Raw genomic sequence first — 27,403 nt, 5'->3', positions numbered from 1 at the left:
TATACTTTCTATTGTCATAGGTTAGGTTGTAGTACATAATGTATGTACTGTATTTTGGTTATGTTTGTTAGTTAGAATATATAGCTTAAGGAAACCATTTTAGTGTGTAGAACAAGTATATTAGTATTTCATGTAAGCAGCATGTCCTGTAGATATTCACTCTGTACATTTAGGTAGGCCCTTTCTGTATATATTGGCAAACGGGCTCTTTGTTAGTTTGTTAGTTGATGAATACTTATAACTGTTGGGATCTTTGGTGTGACAGACTGAGATCGGACCCCCGATACGTTACAGTATTATCTAATTGATCATTAATTATAATTATCGTATTGCCCCAATGGATCTCTATAGAAGCCCGGTGTTAACTGGAATTTCCTGTTGTGTAATTCCCATCCTTGTCTGACAGAGTATATTATTTACCCAAGAGAGCTTTTGTGTTGTTGTACAGCACAAATACAGAAAGTATATTCACACATTCCGTGGCAACGTAAGTATCGATCATTATTATGTTACTTTCTATCAAACCTTTTGCAAAAAGATTTTAGAACTGTACGAATCATTGAAAGATCATATAACAATATTTTTTACGCTTCATGAATCTCCTAAAACATATTTGTTTGGATACATGTCAAGATGAGAAATGCTGTAAAATTGATATCGTAAATACATATGTAGGTGAACTCAATGTCAAATATATAGAAAACGAAAGTAGTTTTCGTCCTTCCAAACACGAGAGTTTTACATTAACTGTTTTATTGTGTATGGGGTATTTTTAGATTCTTTTAACAAATGTTTGCTATATGATGTTATTATTGACACAAAGCTAACGTCTTGTGACAAAAATTAAAACAACACATCATTATAGCTCGACGATCTGGTGTGAAATTTATCCTAAAACCAGACCTGATAAAGGTTTCCTTCCACACATCTATGATCCAGAATGCGCCTGTTTTTACATAATTGTGTTATTTATGACCTTGTATTGTTCATTAGTATCACAGGAAGAATAAAAACCAGCTGAAATAATACTAGATATGACAGGCCAATGTTAAATATACGGAAATCGAAAGTAAATTCTTCGCCCAATTGGTTGATGAAAAATTGAAACTGCTGCGTGTATTATTAAAATTCGGTGTTCTAGATGGTGATGAACGATCACAGCAGATTTTTTCATGCAATTTCTATACGAGAAAACGATCATTGTATTTCTTTACTTTATCTTGATTTGTTGTTAGTAGAGATGAAATATATGATAGGCTCACGTTATTTCGTGGTCATCATAATATTTTTGTGTTTAAAAGCGTTTATCAAATTTTAAATTGAATCCCGATTTAAGTATGCACCAGTTTCTGATACTTATGTCAATAGTACAGCTAAAAATTTTTTATCTTTTTTTTTTTCATAAAACGCCTGACGTTGAAAAGACAATACATTGTTCACTGTATTATATGTTTGCATGCAATGACTTGTAATGATACCCATTCGGAAGGAAGATAAATAGAATGCCGCCCGTTAGGGCGCCATGAATATTTATCTTTCGGACGGATGGGATTCATATCAACTGTATGGCCAATCTGGTAACAGTTTATTACTTATATTTCCATTACGATCATTCAAATTCAAAATTATACACGTATAACTTTTGAATTTTCCGCTTGCGCTAGTGTTGACGTCACCAAGTTCACTAAACAGAACAGCCATAGCATCAGCTTCTGAATATAGTTCAACACAAAACGGTTTGAAATAAGCGAACAAATGAAAACTATGCGATGATATTTATCAACACTTGCTATTTTGTCAACACGATAATACTGTTGTATTTCAAAGACCACACAACTTTAAAACCACTTTTTAAAATTATTTGACCGTTATCTATAGGTGTAAGTATACATTGTCCGTGACGCGGCGGAAACGTTAAATATTCATACGCTTGACCAGATTGGAGTTCATAGCCTGATGTTGCCCATCTGGTTTAATATAGATCAAGCGGGAAACTAGAAAGTAGAATGGAAATATATACCCATGTATGCACAACAGACTTTCTCACGTTACTAGTCCCTGTGGTCATGACCACGAATTTGGATTACAATGCTATTTAGGAAAAACACAAAGAGATTTCCAAAATGCGAATCTCTGTACACAATCTTTAATGTAGAAAAGGGTCGTTACCAATATATATTAGATAACTCTGATTTTCATTTTCTGATAACAATTTTCATTGGCTAATACATGGTCACACCCCACCCGGTCACATTATACTGACAACGGGCGAACCAGTCGTCCTACTCCCTGTTTGATGAGCGCTAAGCAGGAACAGAAATTACCATTTTTATAGACTTTGGTGTGTCTCAACCAGGGGACAGAACCCAGAACCTTCCTCACAGGGGCGGACGCTCAACTCAAGGCCAAAAACTGAGGCGGTGTCAAGGAAGAAGAGAAAAGATAAGATACTAAATTTAGTCGCCTTTACGATCATGCAATAGGGGCAGCAGGTACCATTCTAAATTTTTATTTGCCCTACCTGTAGACTGATAACTAAAATCATGAAAAACTGTTATTTCAAAATACCAAGTGATATGTGAGATTGATAAAACGTTTTAAATTTTAGAATCATGCAAAAAGTGCTTCAAAGCTGCGAAAAAGATCTTAATGAATTTATTAGTTATACTCTTCTTAAATGAAGGTGAAGGTCATCCATTTGAATATTATGTAACAATTTACTCCTGCTTGTAACGAGAATTTTCATTGGCTTGAAAATCATTTTATGAAAATAATGTCGTCGTTTATAACGCCGTCTTTGATTGGCTGAAACAATGGCCCTATAACTTCATAGAAAAAAGAGATGGAATTTGAGGCCCTCAATTAACATGAATTGATTCTATATTACGGGCTAAAACACAGAGAGTGTACTCTCATCAAAAACTGCTTCGTGGTTTAATTTCAGCATACGCATTTAAAAAAATGTATTATATTCCCACGTGATTACATAATAGATAAGTTAATCTGTACAGTCAGGTGTCTACCCTAAACCAACGTAATTTTCACATGGAAAAAGATTGAAAATAAATTTAAACAGGGCCCAGTTTCATGAACATTCCTTAACTTTAAGCAATCCCTTACTTCAAATTCCCAATAGGAAAGAATTACAGATTTTAAGGCATCCTCGATCCTTAACTTAAGATTTTTTCCCGAACTTTTATAATGCTTTTCTATGGAGAATTTTAAGTTAAGGAATTCCTTAAAGTTAATGTTCATGAAACCGGGTCCTGGTTCTAGTATTTTACATCCAATTGAACTGAAACTTTGTCAAATTGCTCTTAATATCAGTAAGAATACATTGACAGAGAATAAGAGGAATATTCATTGAGATATATCGTTTCTGGTATTTTGGGGACTTTAAACAATTGATTTTAGTTAATGTTTTTGCAGGAACTAAATATAAATTTCGACACCATTGACGAGTACACCATATCGGATGTACCACCATGGCTCATTCAAACACCTGATATCAATTTATCTTTGCATGAGAGGGCAAAGTCCAGTGCATTACCCGAAGAACATCAATCCTCCTTTCGGGAGTGCATCAGAGCTTTCCCTGATCATGTTAAGATCTACACTGACGGCTCAAAAGATGGTGATAAAGTTGCGGCAGCATGCTGTACATCTAATCACTGTTCCTCTATCCGACTTCCAGATGTTGCCTCCATTTTCTCTGCGGAATCTTGTGCTATCGGTCTGACTCTTGATCACATCGAAGAACACCGCATTGAAAAGGCAATCATCTGTTCAGACTCTCTTTCGGCTCTTCAGGCTTTGAAATCAAGATGCCCTAGAAATACTCTAATCCAAAATCTTTTAATCCGAACATTTCGATTATCTTCTAAAACTCAAATTACTTATCTCTGGATTCCCAGTCATGTGGGTATAAAGGGGAATGAACAGGCTGATAAAGCAGCTAAGACTGCTCTTCGCCTAGCACAAACAGATTTGAAACTACCATACACCGACATCAAACCTTCAATTCAGTCAGCCATCAAACACCATTGGCAACAAAGGTGGTCTACCGAAACAAACAATAAACTGTTTAAAATTCAACCTACACTAAATCCTAAACTGTCCAGTCGGAGAGACCGCAGAGAGGAAGTTGTTCTCTCTCGGCTCCGAACTGGACACACATATTTTACACATTCCTATCTATTGAGAGGGGAGGATCCTCCCACATGCCATGCATGTGATTCTCCTCTCACAGTGGAGAATATTTTAGTGCACTGTATCGATTTTAAGCATATACGAGATAAGTACTACGATGTCTCCGACATGTACACTTTGTTTCATGCCGTGAGACATAATCGTATTTTTAATTATCTCAAAGAAATCGGTATTTTAAACAAAATATGAACGTTTTCTCATCATATCATCGTATCAACTCAACATTTCATCGTTTCATCAACTTTGTGCATGAGTTTTCTCATGTGTTTTAGCCAAAACTATTTTATCCCATGCAAACCCCTTTTTTTATCAAATAAACGTTTACCATCTGTGTTTTAGTCCTTACTTGCTTTTTCTTACCCTGATTTTTTATCCTGATATTAATGCCTGACTTGTAGTTTGGCCCTAAATGACCTTAGTTGTCGATGGGCCGTAAAACTCAAACAAACAAACAAACAATTTTAGTGAATTTTGAGAATAGATGGAAACGATTCCAATTGAACTGAAACTTGGTCAAAATACGCGTTGTATCCACGTAAGCGCTATAGACAAAGTTTGGGGAGAACAACAGTTTAACTGGTTCTAGTAGGTTTAGGTTAAAAAGCTCAGAATTTTAGAGAATTTTGTATGAATGGTTACTTTTGGACAAAGTTATCTTAACCCGATCTAACTGAGTCTTGGTCAAGTTCTTACTGTTATCATAACATACACGGGGTCGATCTTATGTTATCTAAACTCGATCTTACACGGGGTCGATCTTATGGAGAAATATTTGTCGTATTTCTTTTCTTTATCAAATGGGCATAAACATTACGCAAATCCGGAATATGGAGACAAACAATTCTGTGCATTTTTTGTTTTATAGTATGTCTGTCGGCTTGCGCGTGGTTCGTGGTCCGGATTGGAATCATGGGAATGCCGATCAAGGTGAAGGTCACATGGGAACAGTCGTCAAGGACAACAAAGATAACTTCGACGTCATTTGGGATAAAGGCGGCAAAAGTAACTGTCGGGCTGGGAAAGATGGCAAATATGACCTACGTGTCCTGGATAACGCACCCATTGGTAAGGAATAATGCATCAGTTAAATGTGTTATGCAAAGTTGTGTGCATATGTAAATTTATATTTATGAATTATGACGTCAATTTATCGAAATAAGATTTTAACCTTAAACATTTGGTCTGGTAGTTATGTTATTCAATATGTATAACTAGTTGTTTTTGTTCTCATGTTAAATCCTACTTTTTGATTTGCCGATTTTATACATTAATCGACGTTGCGTATTGATTTGGAAAAAAATAATCCCATGGAAAATCAATGGAATCATTCATGTAAACGTATTTTATCAAGTAGTCTGAAAAAAACTAATGATAACCATTGATTTTTTTTTTAAATTTTAACGAGATTTGAAATAAATTTTATTTACAAACTTTTGTGTAAATCCGCGTTAACAAACAGAATTTTTTTCATACACCGATAAATAAAAAAAAATAATGGCATCAATGCTAAAGAAGACGACATTATTACAATATTTCATCATGACCTAGAAACGGAGAGTAAGAGAGGCATTGATGTCTGTATTTGGAATACGACTGATTGCAGTAGTGTTCATCATTATCTTTACATTGCAAGGAGAGTCAATACGAATGTACAGCAGTCTCCCAAAGCGTAAAGACATTCATACACCGCAACACATGGGAGGTCTCGACCTTAAATAGCCCTGTTAATAGGACGTTATACAGGGAGGGTCTCGACCTAAAATGACAGGATGTTATACAGGGGAGGTCTCGACCTAAAATGACCCTAGTTGTCAATAGGACGTCATACAGGGGAGGTCTCGTCCTTATATAACCCTAGTTGTTAATAGGACCTCATACAGGGTAGGTCTCGACCTTAAATGACAGGACGTTATACAGGGGAGGTCTCGACCTAAAATGACCCTAGTTGTTAACATGACGTTATACAGGGGAGGTCTCGACCTTAGAGTCATGTTATACAGGGGAGGTCTCGACCTTAAATAACCCTAGTTGTTAACAGGACGTTATACAGGGGAGGTCTCGTCCCAATATGACCCTAGTTGTTTATAGGACGTCATACGGGGGAGGTCTCGACTTAAAATGACCCTAGTTGTTTATAGGACGTCATACGGGGGAGGTCTCGACCTTAAATGACCCTAGTTGTTTATAGGACGTTATACAGGGGAGGTCTCGACCTAAAATGACCCTAGTTGTTAATAGGACGTTATACAGGGGAGGTATCGACCTTAGATAACCCTAGTTGTTAACATGACGTTATACAGGGGAGGTCTCGACCTTAAATAACCCTAGTTGTTAACAGGACGTTATACAGGGGAGGTCTCGTCCTAAAATGACCCTAGATGTTAAAAGGACGTTATACAGGGGAGGTATCGATCTGAAATGACCCTAGTTGTTTATAGGACCTTATACAGGGGAGGTCTCGACCTTAAATGACCCTAGTTGCTTATAGGACGTCATACGGGGGAGGTCTCGACCTAAAATGACCCTAGTTGTTTATAGGACCTCATACAGGGGAGGTCTCGACCTAAAATGACCCTAGTTGTTTATAGGACGTCATACGGGGGAGGTCTCGACCTTAAATGACCCTAGTTGTTTATAGGACGTTATACAGGGGAGGTATCGTCCTAAAATGACCCTAGTTGTTAATAGGACGTTATACAGGGGAGGTCTCGATCTAAAATGATCCTAGTTGTTAATAGGACGTTATACAGGGGAGGTCTCGACCTAAAATGATCCTAGTTGTTTATAGGACGTCATACGGGGGAGGTCTCGACCTTAAATAACCCTAGTTGTTTATAGGACGTTATACAGGGGAGGTATCGTCCTAAAATGACCCTAGTTGTTAATAGGACGTTATACAGGGGAGGTCTCGACCTAAAATGATCCTAGTTGTTAATATGACGTTATACAGGGGAGGTCTCGACCTAAAATGACCCTAGTTGTTTATAGGACCTCATACAGGGGAGGTCTCGACCTAAAATGATCCTAGTTGTTAATAGGACATTATACAGGGGAGGTCTCGACCTAAAATGACCCTAGTTGTTAATAGGACCTCATACAGGGGAGGTCTCGACCTAAAATGACCCTAGTTGCTTATAGGACCTCATACAGGGGAGGTCTCGACCTAAAATGACCCTAGTTGCTTATAGGACGTCATACAGGGGAGGTCTCGACCTAAAATGACCCTAGTTGCTTATAGGACGTCATACGGGGGAGGTCTCGACCTTAAATGACCCTAGTTGTTTATAGGACCTCATACAGGGGAGGTCTTGTCCTAAAATGACCCTAGTTGTTAATAGGACGTTATACAGGGGAGGTATCGACCTTAGATAACCCTAGTTGTTAACAGGACGTTATACAGGGGAGGTCTCGTCCTAAAATGACCCTAGTTGTTAAAAGGACGTTATACAGGGGAGGTCTCGACCTTAAATAACCCTAGTTGTTAATAGGACGTTATACAGGGGAGGTCTCGACCTTAAATGACCCTAGTTGTTAAAAGGACGTTATACAGGGGAGGTCTCGACCTTAAATAACCCTAGTTGTTAATAGGACGTTATACAGGGGAGGTCTCGACCTTAAATGACCCTTGTTGTTAAAAGGACGTTATACAGGGGAGATCTCGACCTAAAATGACCCTAGTTGTTAATAGGACGTTCGTTAAACCTTACAAGCCAAACTAATTACTGAAGGAAAGAGTTCAATTTACAAGTTTAAAAGTTTTAATTTCATCGAGATGTATAACAAACATGTAGGGAGCATTACGATCATTTTCATGTCATGGCCTGCCGTCCGTCAACATTTCCTTTAAATCGCTACTACTCATAGAGTTCAGCATGAATTGTAACCAAATTTGGCCAGAAACGTCCACTGGGGAAGGGGAACTGTTTGTGTAAATTTTGGCTCTGACCCTCAGGGACGGGGTCCAATAGGGAAATATATGTAAATCCTTTAAATCACTACTAGTCATAGAGCTCGGCATGGATTGTAACCAAAGATTTTTTCAAATTTTGCAGTGTTAAAATTCTGGGTACACCACTTTTTATGTACTTTTTTTGTATGTTTTAAAAAGGCATAAAGGGCCTGAAATGTTTTCAAAAATTAGTTGGGTATGTGACAAGGGGACGCCTTGAGTCCATCTTTTGAACAATTTTTTAAAATTTTTTTAATTATTTTTGTTAATAAAAGATATTTCATTCTTTATTTTATATCCATTTATAATGATATTTACGAATTATTTTTACGGCAAATTGATTTTCAAGGAAAAAAAAGAAAAACTCAAATTTCTATCCCGACAAAAATTGAGGATATTGGGTTTGCTCGAAATATTTGGCATGCTATCGATTTTGTCCACACTTTAAAACCATTTTAAAAACATGCTATACGTATAATCTTATAACAGATACTTTTACAAAAAAAAATGAAATCCGGGGAGATAGCATTTTATTTGCTGAAATGTAGCGAGGGGAATTTTCTAAAAAAAATCAATATTTGCCCTAGTTGACCGCAAATTTAAAACTGATAATGTACATCATATATTAAAACAAACTGTTAGTGATAGAATGTTTTGTTAACTAACATATGAACTCTAAAATTGTTGCATTTTTATTCAAGCAATTTCCCAAACAGAACCAAAAAGCCTAACAACTAGATATGCTCTTGGGTAAAGAAATAGTTTCTCTTTTCATGACAGAAATCAAATCATTATTGGAAAGAAGTATATCTTCGTCCGCAACTTAAACTCAAAAGATACAAATTAAGATTATCAATGTCTCTTATGGAGATAAAAACTATTTTAAATTGAATTAAAAATGATCAAAGAGGGAAACAGATTTATATTTGATTTTGAAATAAAAAAATGTGTAATTTTAAAATAATACTAGCACCACAAAGGCTTCAATCTTATTTTTCACCAATCAAAGGGCTTTTATTTCGAAACAATGGCAACAATGCATTTAAAACTGTAACTATCTCATTCGGCATAACCCATATGTACCAATAATCACAAATGTATACAAATATCTAAAATTTTACCAATCGGGGACCTCCATTGAGTTTCCATGGCAACTAATCTTTTGAAAAATGATTCCATATTATTCAGCATATTTCATAACCCCTATATACCAATTTTCACTTTAATCTGACAATATCTAAATTTCAACCAATCAGAGGCCTCAATTTTGTTTCCATGGCAACCAAGCTTTATTAAAGTGATACCATGTTATTCAGCATACCGCGTAACCTCTATTTACCAATTTTCACTCAATTATGACATCATTTAAATTTCAGTCAATCAGAGGCCTCCGTTTTGTTACCATGGCAACCAATAATTATGTCCCCCAAACGAAGTGGGGGGACATATTGTTTTTGCTCCGTTTCTTATTATTATTATTATTACAAGCTAACCAATACTTACATTATATATATCATTGGCTTCTTAGGTGAAATATGTTTTTCGTTTAAATATCACATACATTATATATAACAATAATGACAATAAAAAAGCTAACCTAATTTTATAACAGATACGTATAATTCATTTTTCACAAAAAACAATACGGGCAGCCACTTGAAACGTCATGATATACACGTGCATATCAAAAGGTCTCCAATACTTTTAAACATCATACGTATCAATTCACTAGTAAACGTTTCTGTCATAATTTGCGTGCCTCTGTGTTTTGGCTGAGGTGACCAAGATTGTATTTTACGGTCTCGGAATAACAGTTGAGACTGCTTGTTTTACACATGTTCATTGAAATTTAACTGTCGAAAACAGATATATCTAGATTTAATATCCCACCGAAAGTTACACACATATGTAATATAGGACCACGACCGAGAGCATCGTGGGTAGCGATAGGCCAAGGACGTCTCCTTGCAGGCGGTGCATGGGATTTGTAAATTATTTAGTCTAGATGAAATAAATGATTAATAAATGTACTTGCAATATTTCCAACGTTGGACATTTTTATTTTGCTATAATCAATATCGATGCTGCTATCGTTTGTGCGATGAGATGAGATGAGGAGGTTTTGCCGAGTCATCTCGGTTTTCCCTGTCGACACCAAAATAAAACTTGTATTGTAAGATAGTGACCGTGTATTCTGTTTATCCTGTAACTTTTTCATTATACAAACAGAAGATGGTATTCAAAACGAAAAGATGCATTAAACCGAATGAGTGTGAACTCCTTTTTACTACCGTGGGAAATATGTAAGCGACGTCATTCCGGTGATTGTGACGTCACTGTTTGGCGGGACTGACTGTCGTTTCATTCACTCCTACTAAAAGTGACGTCACTGGAATGTTCGGGATCAAGTCATCAAATTTAGAAATTGAATCAAACGAAAGAAATTAAACATCTATTTACTGACATCGTACAATTTTCCTATTGAAACTATTACAGGAAATTCTTATTATCCGGTATCGAACTCTGGTCCCCGACTAATGTCGATATTAGTGCTAAAAATGCATTGTGTCTTGATATTGTTCCGCTTCTTTCGTTTACTTTAAATTCGTAAAATGAACTTAACCCGCGAAGGGCGTCAGAACGCTTGTTTTCAACGTGAATAAACACCGTAGTGATAAAGACCTTCCAAGTGAATATTTGCATCAGGGAAATAAGGACACAAAAAGACGATTTTCTCCAAAAGTAAGTAAGTTACACTACATTAATTTTGCTGGAACACTTAAAAAATCGTTCTGGTTTCAGAACAATTGGAATTATGAAGATATCTCTTACAGTATTTTTATTATTATTATTATATATAATGTAAGTTAACAAGCTAACCGATACTTGCATTACATATATAATTGGCTTCTTAGGTAAAATATAGTTTATCGTTTAAATATCACTCACGGTGTACATACATGTAACAGTAATGACAATAAAAAAGCTAACCGAATTTTATAACATATATGTAAATTCATTTTTCACAAAAAATAATACGGGCAGCCACTTGAAACGTCATGATATACACGTGCATATCAAAAGGTCTCCAATACTTTTAAACATCATACGTATCAATTCACTAGTAAACGTTTCTGTCATAATTTGCGTGCCTCTGTGTTTTGGCTGAGGTGACCAAGATTGTATTTTACGGTCTCGGAATAGCAGTTGAGACTGCTTGTTTCACACATGTTCATAGAAATTTAACTGTCGAAAACAGATATATCTAGATTTAATATCCCACGAAAAGTTACATAATTTAGGACCACGATCGAGAGCATCGTGGGTAGCGATAGGCCAAGGACGTCTCCTTGCAGGCGGTGTATGGGATTTGCAAATTATTTAGTCTAGATGAAATAAATGATTATTCTAATTACTGGTTTATGTAAATAATGAATGTACTTGCAATATTTCCAACGTTGGACATTTTTATTTTGCTACAATTAATATCGATGCTGCTATCGTTTGTGCGATGAAATGAGGTGAGGAGGTTTTGCCGAGTCATCTCGGTTTTCCGTGTCGACATCAAGATAAACATTGTATTGTAAGATAGTGACCGTGTATTCTGTTTATCCTGCAACTTTTTCATTATACATACAGAAGATGGTATTCAAAACGAAAGCAAATTGCCTGTTATTTACACGATTTCGCTCAAAGCGAAACGCTTCTTTGATGATCAAGAAAAGATGCATTCACTATGAGTGTGTACTCCTTTTTACTACCGTGGGAAATATGTAAGCGACGTCTTTTCGGTGATTGTGACGTCACTGTTTGGCGGGACTGACTGCCGTTTCATTCATTCCTACTAAAAGTGAAGTCACTGGAATGTTCGGGATCAAGTCATCAAATTTAGAAATTTAATCAAACGAAAGAAATTAAACATTTATTTACTGACATCGTAATATTTTCCTATTGCAACTATTACAGGAAATTCTTTTTATCCGGTATCGAGTTTTGTGCCCGACTAATATCGATATTAGAGCCGAAAATGCATTGTTTCTTGATATTGTTCCGCTTCTTTTGTTGATTTTATATTCGTAAAATGAACTAAACCCGCGAAGGGCGTCAGAACGTTTGTTTTCAACGGGAATAAACACCGTAGTGATAAAGACCTTCCAAGTATGGCAAAAGTGAATATTTGCATCAGGGAAATAGGGACACAAAAAGTCGAATTTATCCAAAAGTGAGTAAGTTACACTACATTAATTTTGCTGGAAAACTTAAACAATCGTTCTGATTTCAGAACAATTGGAATTATGAAGATACCTCTTACAGTATTTTTATTATTATTATTATATATAATGTAAGTTAATTATTTTTATTCTTATTTCTTCTGGTTTCTTCCGCCGCGCGGGTTTCCGCAGCTTTTCTCAGAAACTACTGGGCCGATTATCACGAAACTTCACATACTTATTCATTAGGGTATGGGATTGTGCATAAAGGTTTTTTTCCCCAACCGGAAGTCCAAGATGGCCACCAGGGCCCATTTTCTGTTTTCAGGTTTCGGTCTCCGATCTCGCTGAAAATTGGTCTATGGGGGTTTTAAGGGATGGCGAACATCATGCAAACATTTTCGTGAAGATTTTTGGTATTCCAAGATGGCTGCTGGCCCACTTCCTGTTTTCAGGTTTCGGTCTCCGATCTCAAAGAAAATTTGTATATAGGGGTTTTAAGGGATGGCGAACAACATGCAAAGGTTTTCGTAAAGATTTTAGTATTCCAAGATGGCGGCTGGCCCACTTCCTGTTTTCAGGTTTCGATCTCCGATCTCGCTGAAAATTGGTCTATGGGGGTTTTCAGTGATGGCGAACATCATGAAAACATTTTCGTGAAGATTTTTGGTATTCCAAGATGGCTGCTTGCCCACTTCCTGTTTTCAGGTTTCGATCTCCGATCTCCATGAAAATTGGTCTACAGGAGGTTTTAAGGGATGGCGAACAACATAAAAACATTTTCGTAAAGATTTTTGGTATTCCAAGATGGCCGCTTGGCTCACTTCCTGTTTTTATATTTTGGTCTCTGATTTCAATAAAAATTAGTATTTAGGGGTATTAAGGGATGCTTATCAATATGATGAAAATTTTAAAAGATTGTCACTGGGCAAACTTCCTGTTTTCAAATTTTCGTCAGCAATTCATTGAAAATTGGTAAATGGGAGTTTTAACTAAAATTTTAAGGGATGTCATACAGTCATGATTACTGCAAAATCAATTTCTCTGAAAATAGCCTGGTATTACCGTATTTTTGCGCATATAGTGCACACTTTTTTCAGATTTGTTGCAATTGGGGGTGCGTTTGGGGGACTATGTAATGGTGTCCATTACAATGAGTACTTGTTCAAAATGTGTTACCATGATATTTAGCATCTAAAATTATTACTCTACTGATTTTCACTTACATCTTACTCTGGAATCATAAACTGGAAATGTATAACTAGGTATAATAACAAAGAAGTAGTCCGTTGCTACCTGCACTCTCTATATTTAAGTCACTGTTTTCTCCGGATTTTAATTTTGAAACTAATTTACATATAGACAGAAAATGTCATGGGAGTATTTTCATTTGGGGGTAAAATTGTGGACAAAACCAGTTACAGGGTGAAATGAGATGACAAAGAGCAATGTTTCGTTTTCGCTTTTTCCAAAAAGTGTTAATTTTTCGTAAAAAATATTATTTCAAACAAATTTTTTTCCGTTAAAAATCTAAAAAAAAATGACTTACATATTAAGTATACAATCTACTCAAATCATTTACGAATAAAAAATGTAGAATATTTTTGGCATGTTTGTGCTGGTAGTTGTAATGAAAATAACTACGAAGAATTCAGGCCCTTTGGGCCTTTTTAAAATCACAAAAGGAAAAAGAAGTGTCATTTTATATGCAAAGTTTCAAGAAAATTGGGCTGTGGGCAGTTTCTATGGGATTTTTAACATTAGGTTGAACTCGACCTTTGGCTAGAAACATCCCTGGGGAAGGAGGGTCGGGGGCCAATAGGGAAATAGAGGTAAATATTCCAATCAACAAACCTGTATTCAGAACATAACTTGGCATTACAAACCAGGTGAGCGATACAGGCCCTCTGGGCTTCTTGTCCTTAATTATCTGAAAATTGGGGCACGGTTCTCGTATAAAAGCGTTACAAAGATGTGATTTTGTTTATGGTGAAGGTGAGTTTTCATATGAGTTAATTAACGCCTGTCATTTAGTCAAAACATAGAGACATATCAGAAACATCCGAATCAATTCATTTCAGGTGCAAAGCATGACGACGCAAAATGTACAGATTGCAAGAAAGCCATTCTGGGCATGCGCTGGCAGTGCACACAATGCCCGGATGTTGACCTTTGCTGCCAATGTTACTTCACCCCTAGACATGACCTTGACCATGTTTTCCAGAGAATGGATGCTTCTGGCGGCACGTGGTAGGGAATGACGTCATTTGTATGGCAATCACGTGATCATATAGTTTCCATGTCATGATCCTCAATAGACGCCCACTTCCTCTCCAAAACGGCATTTTATTTTCAAAATAGAAATGCAAAACGAATTAGATAATGTGGTAGAGTCACAAATGTTATTAGTTTACCTTTTATGTGCTTAATTATCATTAACCTCTAAACATTTAAATTAAATTTATGTTAATGTTTTTTTCATATCGTGACCCGTCTTATGCTTCCCGCTGTCCTCAATCCTAATTACCTCGCATTCGTTGTCTGTCAATACGTCTACACTGTTAACAAAGATAAAACAGACAAACATTGCACTTGGTTTGTGTTTTATCCTCATCTTAACTCATCAGTTATGTTATCTCTGTTCCGGAAAGGTAGCGGGCCTTTAAATATTGGGGTCTGTATTAGTGTTTCATGCGACCAGTAAAGCAGCATCCTCGATACTCCAGGTGTTCCGATCACTTACGATCTCTACACCCCTGGACTATCTCATAGTAAAACTGAAGGCAGCCAAACAGAACAGGTAATTTAGTCCTTCGATATGCATCAAAAGAGCCGTATAACGGTACACTGTGGTTGACTTGTAGCTTTGAAGTAGGGCGTCGCTCTCTCTGTAGTCTTCAAAGAAAATGTTAGGAGGCCTGTGATTGGTTCAGATTTGTTCCCCTGAGCTGCCTTCAGTTTTACTATGATACAGTCCAGGTGTGTAGAGATCGTAAGTGATCGGGTACCCCTGAAGTATCGAGGATGGGGGTGACTTGAAGTGTAGTATTAATGGCAAATGGAGTAGCGAGGATGGTAAATCAGTGGCACAGAACAGATCAGTCGACATCTATTATAGCCCAAAGACATTTCAAATAGGGTTACAAAATTAGTGTCATTAGCCATAATAGGAATAGGGAAGTGACTTGTAAGAATACGAAGGGATGACTTAATTTGTTCCCCCTGTACAATTGAGCTGCTCTTGGTTTGTAGGGTAACGGTGTCGAAGCGGTCCACGGGAACAAAGATCCGGGCCCTCGGAATCTTCCCCGGGGCGAAGGTCCAGAGAGGACCCCACTGGGAGTTCGGGGATCAGGACGGTAAATACTACGACTTCGCTATGTCCACTGTGACTGTATATTTCCAATAGTCAGTTCGAAAGCATACTTAGGATAGAGTACTGGAATGCACTATGTTCAATATCAATAGTTCAGGTGACCGCACCTCCCAACCAACACCAGACAATAGAATGACGTCATTTACAAATTCATTAAGCGAATCTGTTCATACCAATAAAAGTATTCGGCATTCTGGGAAACTTTTACCATAGGACAATTTGTAACACGTCATGACGGCAAAGTGATAACAATTTGTAACACAAGGGAATCAATACAAATAACAAACATTGTGCAAGATATTGGCTGTGGGTCGATGATTTTTTTTCCAGTTTATCCGGATTTCCACATCTATCAAAAATACAGCGTTCATAACGATCCATGCTGTTGGGTGATTAGGACCTAGAGGAAACCTTTAACAACCTTTGTTAACAGAAATTGTTGTATTGTTAAATACATTGATATCAGCAATACTGTCATAGAAAACGATAAAGTTTTACCTACATTGTAAACAAAAACATTGTCTTTGTAAAGGGGGATCTGCGTCCAAAGGAACAGTCCTTGACATTCGACCTTACGGAGCTGCTCTGGGCACCAGAAATGCGGTCAAGGTCAAGTGGCCGCACGGTGAGGCCAATGTGTACCGAGTAGGGAGTCAGGGCAAAGTGGACGTGAAATGTGTGGAGGAGGCCGCGGGTTTCTACTACTACAGGGAACACCTCCCTATAGCCGGTAAGTACAGGGAACACCTCCCTATAGCCGGTAAGTACAGGAAACACCTCCCTATAGCCGGTAAGTACAGGTAACACCTCCCTATAGCCGGTAAGTACAGGAAACACCTCCCTATAGCCGGTAAGTACAGGTAACACCTCCCTATAGCCGGTAAGTACAGGGAACACCTCCCTATAGCCGGTAAGTACAGGGAACACCTCCCTATAGCCGGTAAGTACAGGGAACACCTCCCTATAGCCGGTAAGTACAGGGAACACCTCCCTATAGCCGGTAAGTACAGGGAACACCTCCCTATAGCCGGTAAGTACAGGGAACACCTCCCTATAGCCGGTAAGTACAGGGAACACCTCCCTATAGCCAGTTAGTACAGGGAACACCTCCCTATAGCTGATAAGTACAGGGAACATTTTCCTATAGCTGGTAAGTACAGTGAACACCTCCCTATAGCTGGAAAGTACAGGGAACACGTACCTATAGCCGGTAAGTACAGGGAACACGTCCCTATAGCCGGTAAGTACAGGGAACACCTCCCTATAGCCGGTAAGTAAGGGAACACGTCCCTATAACCAGTAAGTACAGGGAACACGTCCCTATAGCCGGTAAGAAAGGGAACACGTCCCTATAGCCGGTAAGAAAGGGAACACCTCCCTATAGACGGTAGATACAGGGAACACCTCCCTATAGCCCGTACAGGGAAAATCTCCCTATAGCCGGTAAGTAGAGGGAACACCTCTTTTTAGCCGTATGTACAGGGAACATCTTCCAGTAGCCGATTAGTACAGGGAACTTTTTTCTCTCTCTGATATATCACATCCTTTTTTCTTCGTTTATCACCTTTGGCCTTTTACACCAAGAACAAAACGAAATTCCTGTATGTAACAAAACATATTCAAAATTATTTCAAATTACATGTATATAGTCTGCATTTGGTGTACTTTTTTCTCTAGGGGCTAAAGTGGACGTCAGTGTGAAATCTAAAGTCCCAATCAAGCCACCCACTCGTGCGTCATCGTCAAAGTTCAGCGTGGGCGACAAAGTGTGTGTCCACCTGCCACCGGATGCCCTTAAGGAAGTACAGAGAGGTCACGGAGGATGGAGCATGCGCATGAGTGAGGTAAATTATGTTTTTACCGTTACTGAATAGCGATACAATAATAAACCATATTTCATAGGTAGATCATCTGGAAGTTTGCACGGACACCCGCGTGAAACTATACAAGGTAAAATAGGGTCATTCCCTCAAAAACAGAAAGCGCTATCTGCATAAACCATATGGGGTAAGGTAATCCAGGTAAGATCAGGGTCAAATGTAGGTCATATCAAGGTGAAATCCAGGTTGGTCGTATTTTACAATGTAGGTCAAATCAGGGTCAAATCTAGGTCATATCCGGGTCAAATCCAGCTAGGTTGTATATATATATGAAGTGACAGAGCATTCGATACTTTTTATATACATCAAGGGGCTCATCTGTTATTGCACAAAGAGCCTTTAATGTAGCTATGACATGATCAATGAATATAAATAACAACAGTGATAGTAACCCCCGGAGTATCGAGGATGGTTCAGTGATATTTGGTTTTGGTCATTACAGTGTATCGGGGAAACCATGAAAGTGAAGAGAATAATTGATGATTCGACAATTGAAGTGGAGCATAACGGAACAACATGGCAGTTCTACAAAGGGGCTCTCTCAAAGGTGAGAATTGAAATATATAAAGGGGCTCGCTCAAATGTAAAAATTGAGAATTATAAAAGGTATATCTTAAAAGTAAGAATTGAAACGTAATACGAACAATATTACAGTTTTATTAAGGGGCTTTCTCACCGGTGAGAACGAGTTAATATGGCAATACTATAAAGAGGCTTTTGCAAATATGAAAAGGGGCCAATATGACACTGCTATAAAGGGGCTTTCTCAAAGGTGATAATGGGGCTACATGCAAATGTTTTAAAGAGGCGTTATCAATGGTGGGAATAGGACAACATGGCAGCACTCTAAAGGGGCTCTCTCAAAGGTGAGATTTGTAATTCATAAAGGGGCTCTCTCAAAGGTGAGAGTTGTAATTCATAAAGGGGCTCTCTCAAAGGTGAGAGTTGTAATTCATAAAGGGGCTCTCTCAAAGGTGAGAGTTGTAATTCATAAAAGGGCTCTCTCAAAGGTGAGAGTTGTAATTCATAAAGGGGCTCTCTCAAGGGTGAGAGTTGTAATTCATAAAGGGGCTCTCTCAAAGGTGAGAGTTGTAATTCATAAAGGGGCTCTCTCAAAGGTGAGAGTTGTAATTCATAAAGGGGCTCTCTCAAAGGTGAGAGTTGTAATTCATAAAGGGGCTCTCTCAAGGGTGAGAGTTGTAATTCATAAAGGGGCTCTCTCAAAGGTGAGAGTTGTAATTCATAAAGGGGCTCTCTCAAGGGTGAGAGTTGTAATTCATAAAGGGGCTCTCTCAAAGGTGAGAGTTGTAATTCATAAAGGGGCTCTCTCAAAGGTGAGAGTTGTAATTCATAAAGGGGCTCTCTCAAAGGTGAGAGTTGTAATTCATAAAGGGGCTCTCTCAAAGGTGAGAGTTGTAATTCATAAAGGGGCTCTCTCAAAGGTGAGAGTTGTAATTCATAAAGGGGCTCTCTCAAAGGTGAGAGTTGTAATTCATAAAGGGGCTCTCTCAAAGGTGAGAGTTGTAATTCATAAAGGGGCTCTCTCAAAGGTGAGAGTTGTAATTCATAAAGGGGCTCTCTCAAAGGTGAGAGTTGTAATTCATAAAGGGGCTCTCTCAAAGGTGAGAGTTGTAATTCATAAAGGGGCTCTCTCAAAGGTGAGAGTTGTAATTCATAAAGGGGCTCTCTCAAGGGTGAGAGTTGTAATTCATAAAGGGGCTCTCTCAAAGGTGAGAGTTGTAATTCATAAAGGGGCTCTCTCAAAGGTGAGAGTTGTAATTCATAAAGGGGCTCTCTCAAAGGTGAGAGTTGTAATTCATAAAGGGGCTCTCTCAAAGGTGAGAGTTGTAATTCATAAAGGGGCTCTCTCAAGGGTGAGAGTTGTAATTCATAAAGGGGCTCTCTCAAAGGTGAGAGTTGTAATTCATAAAGGGGGCTCTCTCAAGGGTGAGAGTTGTAATTCATAAAGGGGCTCTCTCAAAGGTGAGAGTTGTAATTCATAAAGGGGCTCTCTCAAGGGTGAGAGTTGTAATTCATAAAGGGGCTCTCTCAAAGGTGAGAGTTGTAATTCATAAAGGGGCTCTCTCAAGGGTGAGAGTTGTAATTCATAAAGGGGCTCTCTCAAAGGTGAGAGTTGTAATTCATAAAGGGGCTCTCTCAAAGGTGAGAGTTGTAATTCATAAAGGGGCTCTCTCAAAGGTGAGAGTTGTAATTCATAAAGGGGCTCTCTCAAAGGTGAGAGTTGTAATTCATAAAGGGGCTCTCTCAAAGGTGAGAGTTGTAATTCATAAAGGGGCTCTCTCAAAGGTGAGAGTTGTAATTCATAAAGGGGCTCTCTCAAAGGTGAGAGTTGTAATTCATAAAGGGGCTCTCTCAAAGGTGAGAGTTGTAATTCATAAAGGGGCTCTCTCAAAGGTGAGAGTTGTAATTCATAAAGGGGCTCTCTCAAAGGTGAGAGTTGTAATTCATAAAGGGGCTCTCTCAAAGGTGAGAGTTGTAATTCATAAAGGGGCTCTCTCAAAGGTGAGAGTTGTAATTCATAAAGGGGCTCTCTCAAGGGTGAGAGTTGTAATTCATAAAGGGGCTCTCTCAAAGGTGAGAGTTGTAATTCATAAAGGGGCTCTCTCAAAGGTGAGAGTTGTAATTCATAAAGGGGCTCTCTCAAAGGTGAGAGTTGTAATTCATAAAGGGGCTCTCTCAAGGGTGAGAGTTGTAATTCATAAAGGGGCTCTCTCAAAGGTGAGAGTTGTAATTCATAAAGGGGCTCTCTCAAAGGTGAGAGTTGTAATTCATAAAGGGGCTCTCTCAAAGGTGAGAGTTGTAATTCATAAAGGGGCTCTCTCAAAGGTGAGAGTTGTAATTCATAAAGGGGCTCTCTCAAAGGTGAGATTGTAATTCATAAAGGGGCTCTCTCAAAGGTGAGAGTTGTAATTCATAAAGGGGCTCTCTCAAAGGTGAGAGTTGTAATTCATAAAGGGGCTCTCTCAAGTGAGAGTTGTAATTCATAAAGGGGCTCTCTCAAAGGTGAGAGTTGTAATTCATAAAGGGGCTCTCTCAAAGGTGAGAGTTGTAATTCATAAAGGGGCTCTCTCAAAGGTGAGAGTTGTAATTCATAAAGGGGCTCTCTCAAAGGTGAGAGTTGTAATTCATAAAGGGGCTCTCTCAAAGGTGAGAGTTGTAATTCATAAAGGGGCTCTCTCAAAGGTGAGAGTTGTAATTCATAAGGGCTTCTCAAGTTGTAATTCATAAAGGGGCTCTCTCAAGGGTGAGAGTTGTAATTCATAAAGGGGCTCTCTCAAGGGTGAGAGTTGTAATTCATAAAGGGGCTCTCTCAAGGGTGAGAGTTGTAATTCATAAAGGGGCTCTCTCAAGGGTGAGAGTTGTAATTCATAAAGGGGCTCTCTCAAGGGTGAGAGTTGTAATTCATAAAGGGGCTCTCTCAAGGGTGAGAGTTGTAATTCATAAAGGGGCTCTCTCAAGGGTGAGAGTTGTAATTCATAAAGGGGCTCTCTCAAGGTGAGAGTTGTAATTCATAAAGGGGCTCTCTCAAGGGTGAGAGTTGTAATTCATAAAGGGGCTCTCTCAAGGGTGAGAGTTGTAATTCATAAAGGGGCTCTCTCAAAGGTGAGAGTTGTAATTCATAAAGGGGCTCTCTCAAAGGTGAGAGTTGTAATTCATAAAGGGGCTCTCTCAAAGGTGAGAGTTGTAATTCATAAAGGGGCTCTCTCAAAGGTGAGAGTTGTAATTCATAAAGGGGCTCTCTCAAAGGTGAGAGTTGTAATTCATAAAGGGGCTCTCTCAAAGGTGAGAGTTGTAATTCATAAAGGGGCTCTCTCAAAGGTGAGAGTTGTAATTCATAAAGGGGCTCTCTCAAAGGTGAGAGTTGTAATTCATAAAGGGGCTCTCTCAAAGGTGAGAGTTGTAATTCATAAAGGGGCTCTCTCAAAGGTGAGAGTTGTAATTCATAAAGGGGCTCTCTCAAAGGTGAGAGTTGTAATTCATAAAGGGGCTCTCTCAAGGTGAGAGTTGTAATTCATAAAGGGGCTCTCTCAAAGGTGAGAGTTGTAATTCATAAAGGGGCTCTCTCAAAGGTGAGAGTTGTATTCATAAAGGGCTCTCTCAAGGTGAGAGTTGTATTCATAAAGGGGCTCTCTCAAGGGTGAGAGTTGTAATTCATAAAGGGGCTCTCTCAAAGGTGAGAGTTTGTAATTCATAAAGGGGCTCTCTCAAAGGTGAGAGTTGTAATTCATAAAGGGGCTCTCTCAAAGGTGAGAGTTGTAATTCATAAAGGGGCTCTCTCAAAGGTGAGAGTTGTAATTCATAAAGGGGCTCTCTCAAAGGTGAGAGTTGTAATTCATAAAGGGGCTCTCTCAAAGGTGAGAGTTGTAATTCATAAAGGGGCTCTCTCAAAGGTGAGAGTTGTAATTCATAAAGGGGCTCTCTCAAAGGTGAGAGTTGTAATTCATATAAAGGGGCTCTCTCAAAGGTGAGAGTTGTAATTCATAAAGGGGCTCTCTCAAAGGTGAGAGTTGTAATCATAAAGGGGCTCTCTCAAAGGTGAGAGTTGTAATTCATAAAGGGGCTCTCTCAAGGTGAGAGTTGTAATTCATAAAGGGGCTCTCTCAAAGGTGAGAGTTGTAATTCATAAAGGGGCTCTCTCAAAGGTGAGAGTTGTAATTCATAAAGGGGCTCTCTCAAAGGTGAGAGTTGTAATTCATAAAGGGGCTCTCTCAAGGGTGAGAGTTGTAATTCATAAAGGGGCTCTCTCAAGGGTGAGAGTTGTAATTCATAAAGGGGCTCTCTCAAAGGTGAGAGTTGTAATTCATAAAGGGGCTCTCTCAAGGGTGAGAGTTGTAATTCATAAAGGGGCTCTCTCAAGGGTGAGAGTTGTAATTCATAAAGGGGCTCTCTCAAAGGTGAGAGTTGTAATTCATAAAGGGGCTCTCTCAAAGGTGAGAGTTGTAATTCATAAAGGGGCTCTCTCAAGGGTGAGAGTTGTAATTCATAAAGGGGCTCTCTCAAAGGTGAGAGTTGTAATTCATAAAGGGGCTCTCTCAAAGGTGAGAGTTGTAATTCATAAAGGGGCTCTCTCAAAGGTGAGAGTTGTAATTCATAAAGGGGCTCTCTCTCAAAGGTGAGAGTTGTAATTCATAAAGGGGCTCTCTCAAAGGTGAGAGTTGTAATTCATAAAGGGGCTCTCTCATGGGTGAGACTTGTAATTCATAAAGGGGCTCTCTCAAAGGTGAGAGTTGTAATTCATAAAGGGGCTCTCTCAAAGGTGAGAGTTGTAATTCATAAAAGGGGCTCTCTCAAAGGTGAGAGTTGTAATTCATAAAGGGGCTCTCTCAAAGGTGAGAGTTGTAATTCATAAAGGGGCTCTCTCAAAGGTGAGAGTTGTAATTCATAAAGGGGCTCTCTCAAAGGTGAGAGTTGTAATTCATAAAGGTGAGGGTTGTAATTCATAAAGGTGAGAGTTGTAATTCATAAAGGGGCTCTCTCAAAGGTGAGATTTGTAATTCATAAAGGGACTCTCTCAAAGGTGAGAGTTGTAATTCATAAAGGGGCTCTCTCGAAGGTGAGAGTTGTAATTCATAAAGGTGAGAGTTGTAATTCATAAAGGGGCTCTCTCAAAGGTGAGATTTGTAATTCATAAAGGGACTCTCTCAAAGGTGAGAGTTGTAATTCATAAAGGTGAGAGTTGTAATTCATAAAGGGGAGAGTTGTAATTCATAAAGGGGCTCTCTCAAAGGTGAGAGTTGTAATTCATAAAGGGGCTCTCTCAAAGTTGAGATTTGTAATTCATAAAGGGGCTCTCTCAAAGGTGAGATTTGTAATTCATAAAGGGACTCTCTCAAAGGTGAGATTTGTAATTCATAAAGGGACTCTCTCAAAGGTGAGATTTGTAATTCATAAAGGGACTCTCTCAAAGGTGAGATTTGGAATGTGAAACATGACATTTACATTATAAAGGTAGTAATCAAAATGTTGATAGGACAAACATGGCCGTTTTATGACGGGGCTCTCTCAGGTGAAATGTAAAATACAAAGTGGTTCTCTCAAAGGTGGGTATTGTTCTAGAAAGCCGACATGCTAGTTTGATATTATGCATGATATATGATTTTTATTCCAATTTTTTTCTTTGAATCAAATGTCAAAATGATCAGAATTAAGTCAATATGATTAGTATATATGAGATGTATATATCTTTTATATGAAAGGTGAATCTCTTGTTTGGATCATTTCATGAACGTACTGGGACAATCTTTTTTTCAAAAACACGATGGTCATGAGGCCATGAACTGTCAATATTCCACACCTAATTATAGCGTGATGGTCCTATGAGTGTATTACTAACATCCTTTGGAAGGTGCCAAATACCGAAAGGTTCGCAGTCGCTACTGGTCATCAAGTACCGAGTGTATACTCAGTCATTCTATTCAATTCAATTCTTTATTTCTTTGAATCTTACGGTTTATTAGAAAAGGTGCATGATTATTTACAGTACAAAGTGCAACAAACTTAATTTATCACAAACCTAGCCCGTCCAGCCATGTTATACGGCCATGACATAAATATTGTAAGACACATGTGTAATAACACTATTATGACGTCACATGTAGTTTTGACGTTATAATCTATATATGACGTCTCATGATTGTTTCGGTAGACGGAAACGTCATATCCGAGCCGGATTTCTACTGTCTTACATAGAGACGAAATTTAATGTTTTACTTATATTTCTATTATTAAAAGTTATGTGATAAATATAATCTTACACTCGTGACTATGTGATATGAAATTTATCAAACTCGTTAAATATTTGATATGCCACTCGCCTAAATGCTCGTGGCATATCAAATTATTGAACTCGTTTGATAAATTTCATATCACATATCCACTCATGTAAGATCTTCTATATACAATAACATAGATATTTAACAGACAGGTACACATACAGATAACCCAACACGTACACGACCGGTATGCTAGTGTAGAAGGTGTTGCTACCTTCAGACATTTGGTAATACGTACTATACCATTTGTAAGGTGGATACGTCTCAGATAAATTGGTAATACATACTCTATGCTATTTGTAAGGTGGATACGTTTCAGATAATTGGTAATACGTACTTTATGCTATTTGTAAGGTGGATACGTTTCAGATATTTGGTAATACGTACTCTATGCTATTTGTATGGTGGATAATTCTCAGATAATTGGTAATACGTACTATATGCTATTTTTAAGGCGGATAGGTCTCAGATATTTGGTAATACGTACTCTATGCTATTTGGCAGGTGAATACGTCTCAGATAATTGGTAATACGTACTCTATGCTATTTGTCAGGTGAATACGTCTCAGATAATTCTCAGATAATTGGTAATACGTACTATATGCTATTTTTAAGGCGGATACGTCTCAGATAATTGGTAATACGTACTCTATGCTATTTGTCAGGTGGATACGTCTCAGATAATTGGTAATACGTACTCTATAATATTTGTAAGGTGGATACGTCTCAGATAATTGGTAATACGTACTCTATGCTATTTGTAAGGTGGATACGTCTCAGATAATTGGTAATACGTACTATATGCTATTTGTCAGGTGAATACGTCTCAGATAATTGGTAATACGTACTCTATGCTATTTGTCAGGTGAATACGTCTCAGATATTTGGTAATACGTACTCTATGCTATTTGTTAAGTGAATACGTCTCAGACAATTGGTAATACGTACTCTATACTATTTGTAAGGTGGATACGTCTCAGATAATTGGTAATACGTACTCTATGCTATTTGTAAGGTGGATACGTCTCAGATAATTGGTAATACGTACTCTATGCTATTTGTCAGGTGGATACGTCTCAGATAATTGGTAATACGTACTCTATACTATTTGTAAGGTGGATACGTCTCAGATAATTGGTAATACGTACTCTATAATATTTGTAAGGTGGATACGTCTCAGATAATTGGTAATACGTACTCTATGCTATTTGTATGGTGGATACGTCTCAGATAATTGGTAATACGTACTATATGCTATTTGTAAGGTGGATACGTCTCAGATAATTGGTAATACGTACTCTATACTATTTGTAAGGTGGATACGTCTCAGATAATTGGTAATACGTACTCTATGCTATTTGTATGGTGGATACGTCTCAGATAATTGGTAATACGTACTATATAATATTTGTCAGGTGAATACGTCTCAGATATTTGGTAATACGTACTCTATGCTATTTGTTAAGTGAATACGTCTCAGACAATTGGTAATACGTACTCTATACTATTTGTAAGGTGGATACGTCTCAGATAAATTGGTAATACGTACTCTATACTATTTGTAAGGTGGATACGTCTCAGATAATTGGTAATACGTACTCTATGCTATTTGTCAGGTGGATACGTCTCAGATAATTGGTAATATGTACTCTACTCTATGCTATTTGTCAGGTGGATACGTCTTAAATAATTGGTAATACGTACTCTATACTATTTGTAAGGTGGATACGTCTCGGATAATTGGTAATACGTACTTTATACCATTTGTCAGGTGGATACGTCTCAGATAATTGGTAATACGTACTTTATACCATTTGTCAGGTGGATACGTCTCAGATAATTGGTAATGCGTACTCTATGCCATTTGTCAGGTGGATACGTCTCAGATAATTGGTAATACGTACTCTATACCATCTGTAAGGTGGATACGTCTCAGATAATTGGTAATGCGTACTCTATGCTATTTGTAAGGTGGATACGTCTCAGATAATTGGTAATACGTACTCTATACCATCTGTAAGGAGGATACATCTCAGATAATTGGTAATACGTACTATATGCTATTTGTAAGGTGGATACGTTTAAGACATTTGATAATACCCTATACCATTTGTCAGGTGGATACGTTTAAGACATTTGATAATACCCTATACCATTTGTCAGGTGGATACGTTTAAGACATTTGATAATACCCTATACCATTTGTCAGGTGGATACGTTTAAGACATTTGATAATACCCTATACCATTTGTCAGGTGGATACGTTTAAGACATTTGATAATACCCTATACCATTTGTCAGGTGGATACGTTTAAGACATTTGATAATACCCTATACCATTTGTCAGGTGGATACGTTTAAGACATTTGATAATACCCTATACCATTTGTCAGGTGGATACGTTTAAGACATTTGATAATACTCTATACCATTTGTCAGGTGGATACGTTTAAGACATTTGATAATACTCTATACCATTTGTCAGGTGGATACGTTTAAGACATTTGATTTGATAATACTCTATACCATTTGTCAGGTGGATACGTTTAAGACATTTGATAATACTCTATACCATTTGTCAGGTGGATACGTTTAAGACATTTGATAATACCTATACCATTTGTCAGGTGGATACGTTTAAGACATTTGATAATACTCTATACCATTTGTCAGGTGGATACGTTTAAGACATTTGATAATACTCTATACCATTTGTCAGGTGGATACGTTTAAGACATTTGATAATACTCTATACCATTTGTAAGGTGGATACGTTTAAGACATTTGATAATACTCTATACCATTTGTCAGGTGGATACGTTTAAGACATTTGATAATACTCTATACCATTTGTCAGGTGGATACGTTTAAGACATTTGATAATACTCTATACCATTTGTCAGGTGGATACGTTTTAAGACATTTGATAATACCCTATACCATTTGTCAGGTGGATACGTTTAAGACATTTGATAATACCCTAT

The 27,403-nt window shown here is 37.9% G+C and overlaps 1 protein-coding gene across 1 annotated transcript in view; it reads left to right on the top strand.

The window, feature by feature from the left end:
• Positions 1-345: 345 nt before the first annotated feature.
• LOC138305514 (E3 ubiquitin-protein ligase MIB2-like) overlaps positions 346-27,403 on the top strand; it is a 43,761-nt gene continuing 16,703 nt past the window's right edge. Inside the window, exons 1-7 of the mRNA XM_069245772.1 lie at positions 346-487; positions 5,075-5,274; positions 14,451-14,619; positions 15,622-15,728; positions 16,278-16,475; positions 17,423-17,589; positions 18,068-18,172. Of these exons, the coding sequence (XP_069101873.1) occupies positions 5,076-5,274; positions 14,451-14,619; positions 15,622-15,728; positions 16,278-16,475; positions 17,423-17,589; positions 18,068-18,172 (945 nt within the window). The 5' untranslated portion in view covers positions 346-487; position 5,075. The remainder of the gene's footprint in view (positions 488-5,074; positions 5,275-14,450; positions 14,620-15,621; positions 15,729-16,277; positions 16,476-17,422; positions 17,590-18,067; positions 18,173-27,403) is intronic.

Source organism: Argopecten irradians, chromosome 13 (assembly GCF_041381155.1).
Source record: "Argopecten irradians isolate NY chromosome 13, Ai_NY, whole genome shotgun sequence".
NCBI lineage: Eukaryota > Metazoa > Mollusca > Bivalvia > Pectinida > Pectinidae > Argopecten > Argopecten irradians.
This window is presented reverse-complemented; position numbering and strand designations above follow the sequence as displayed.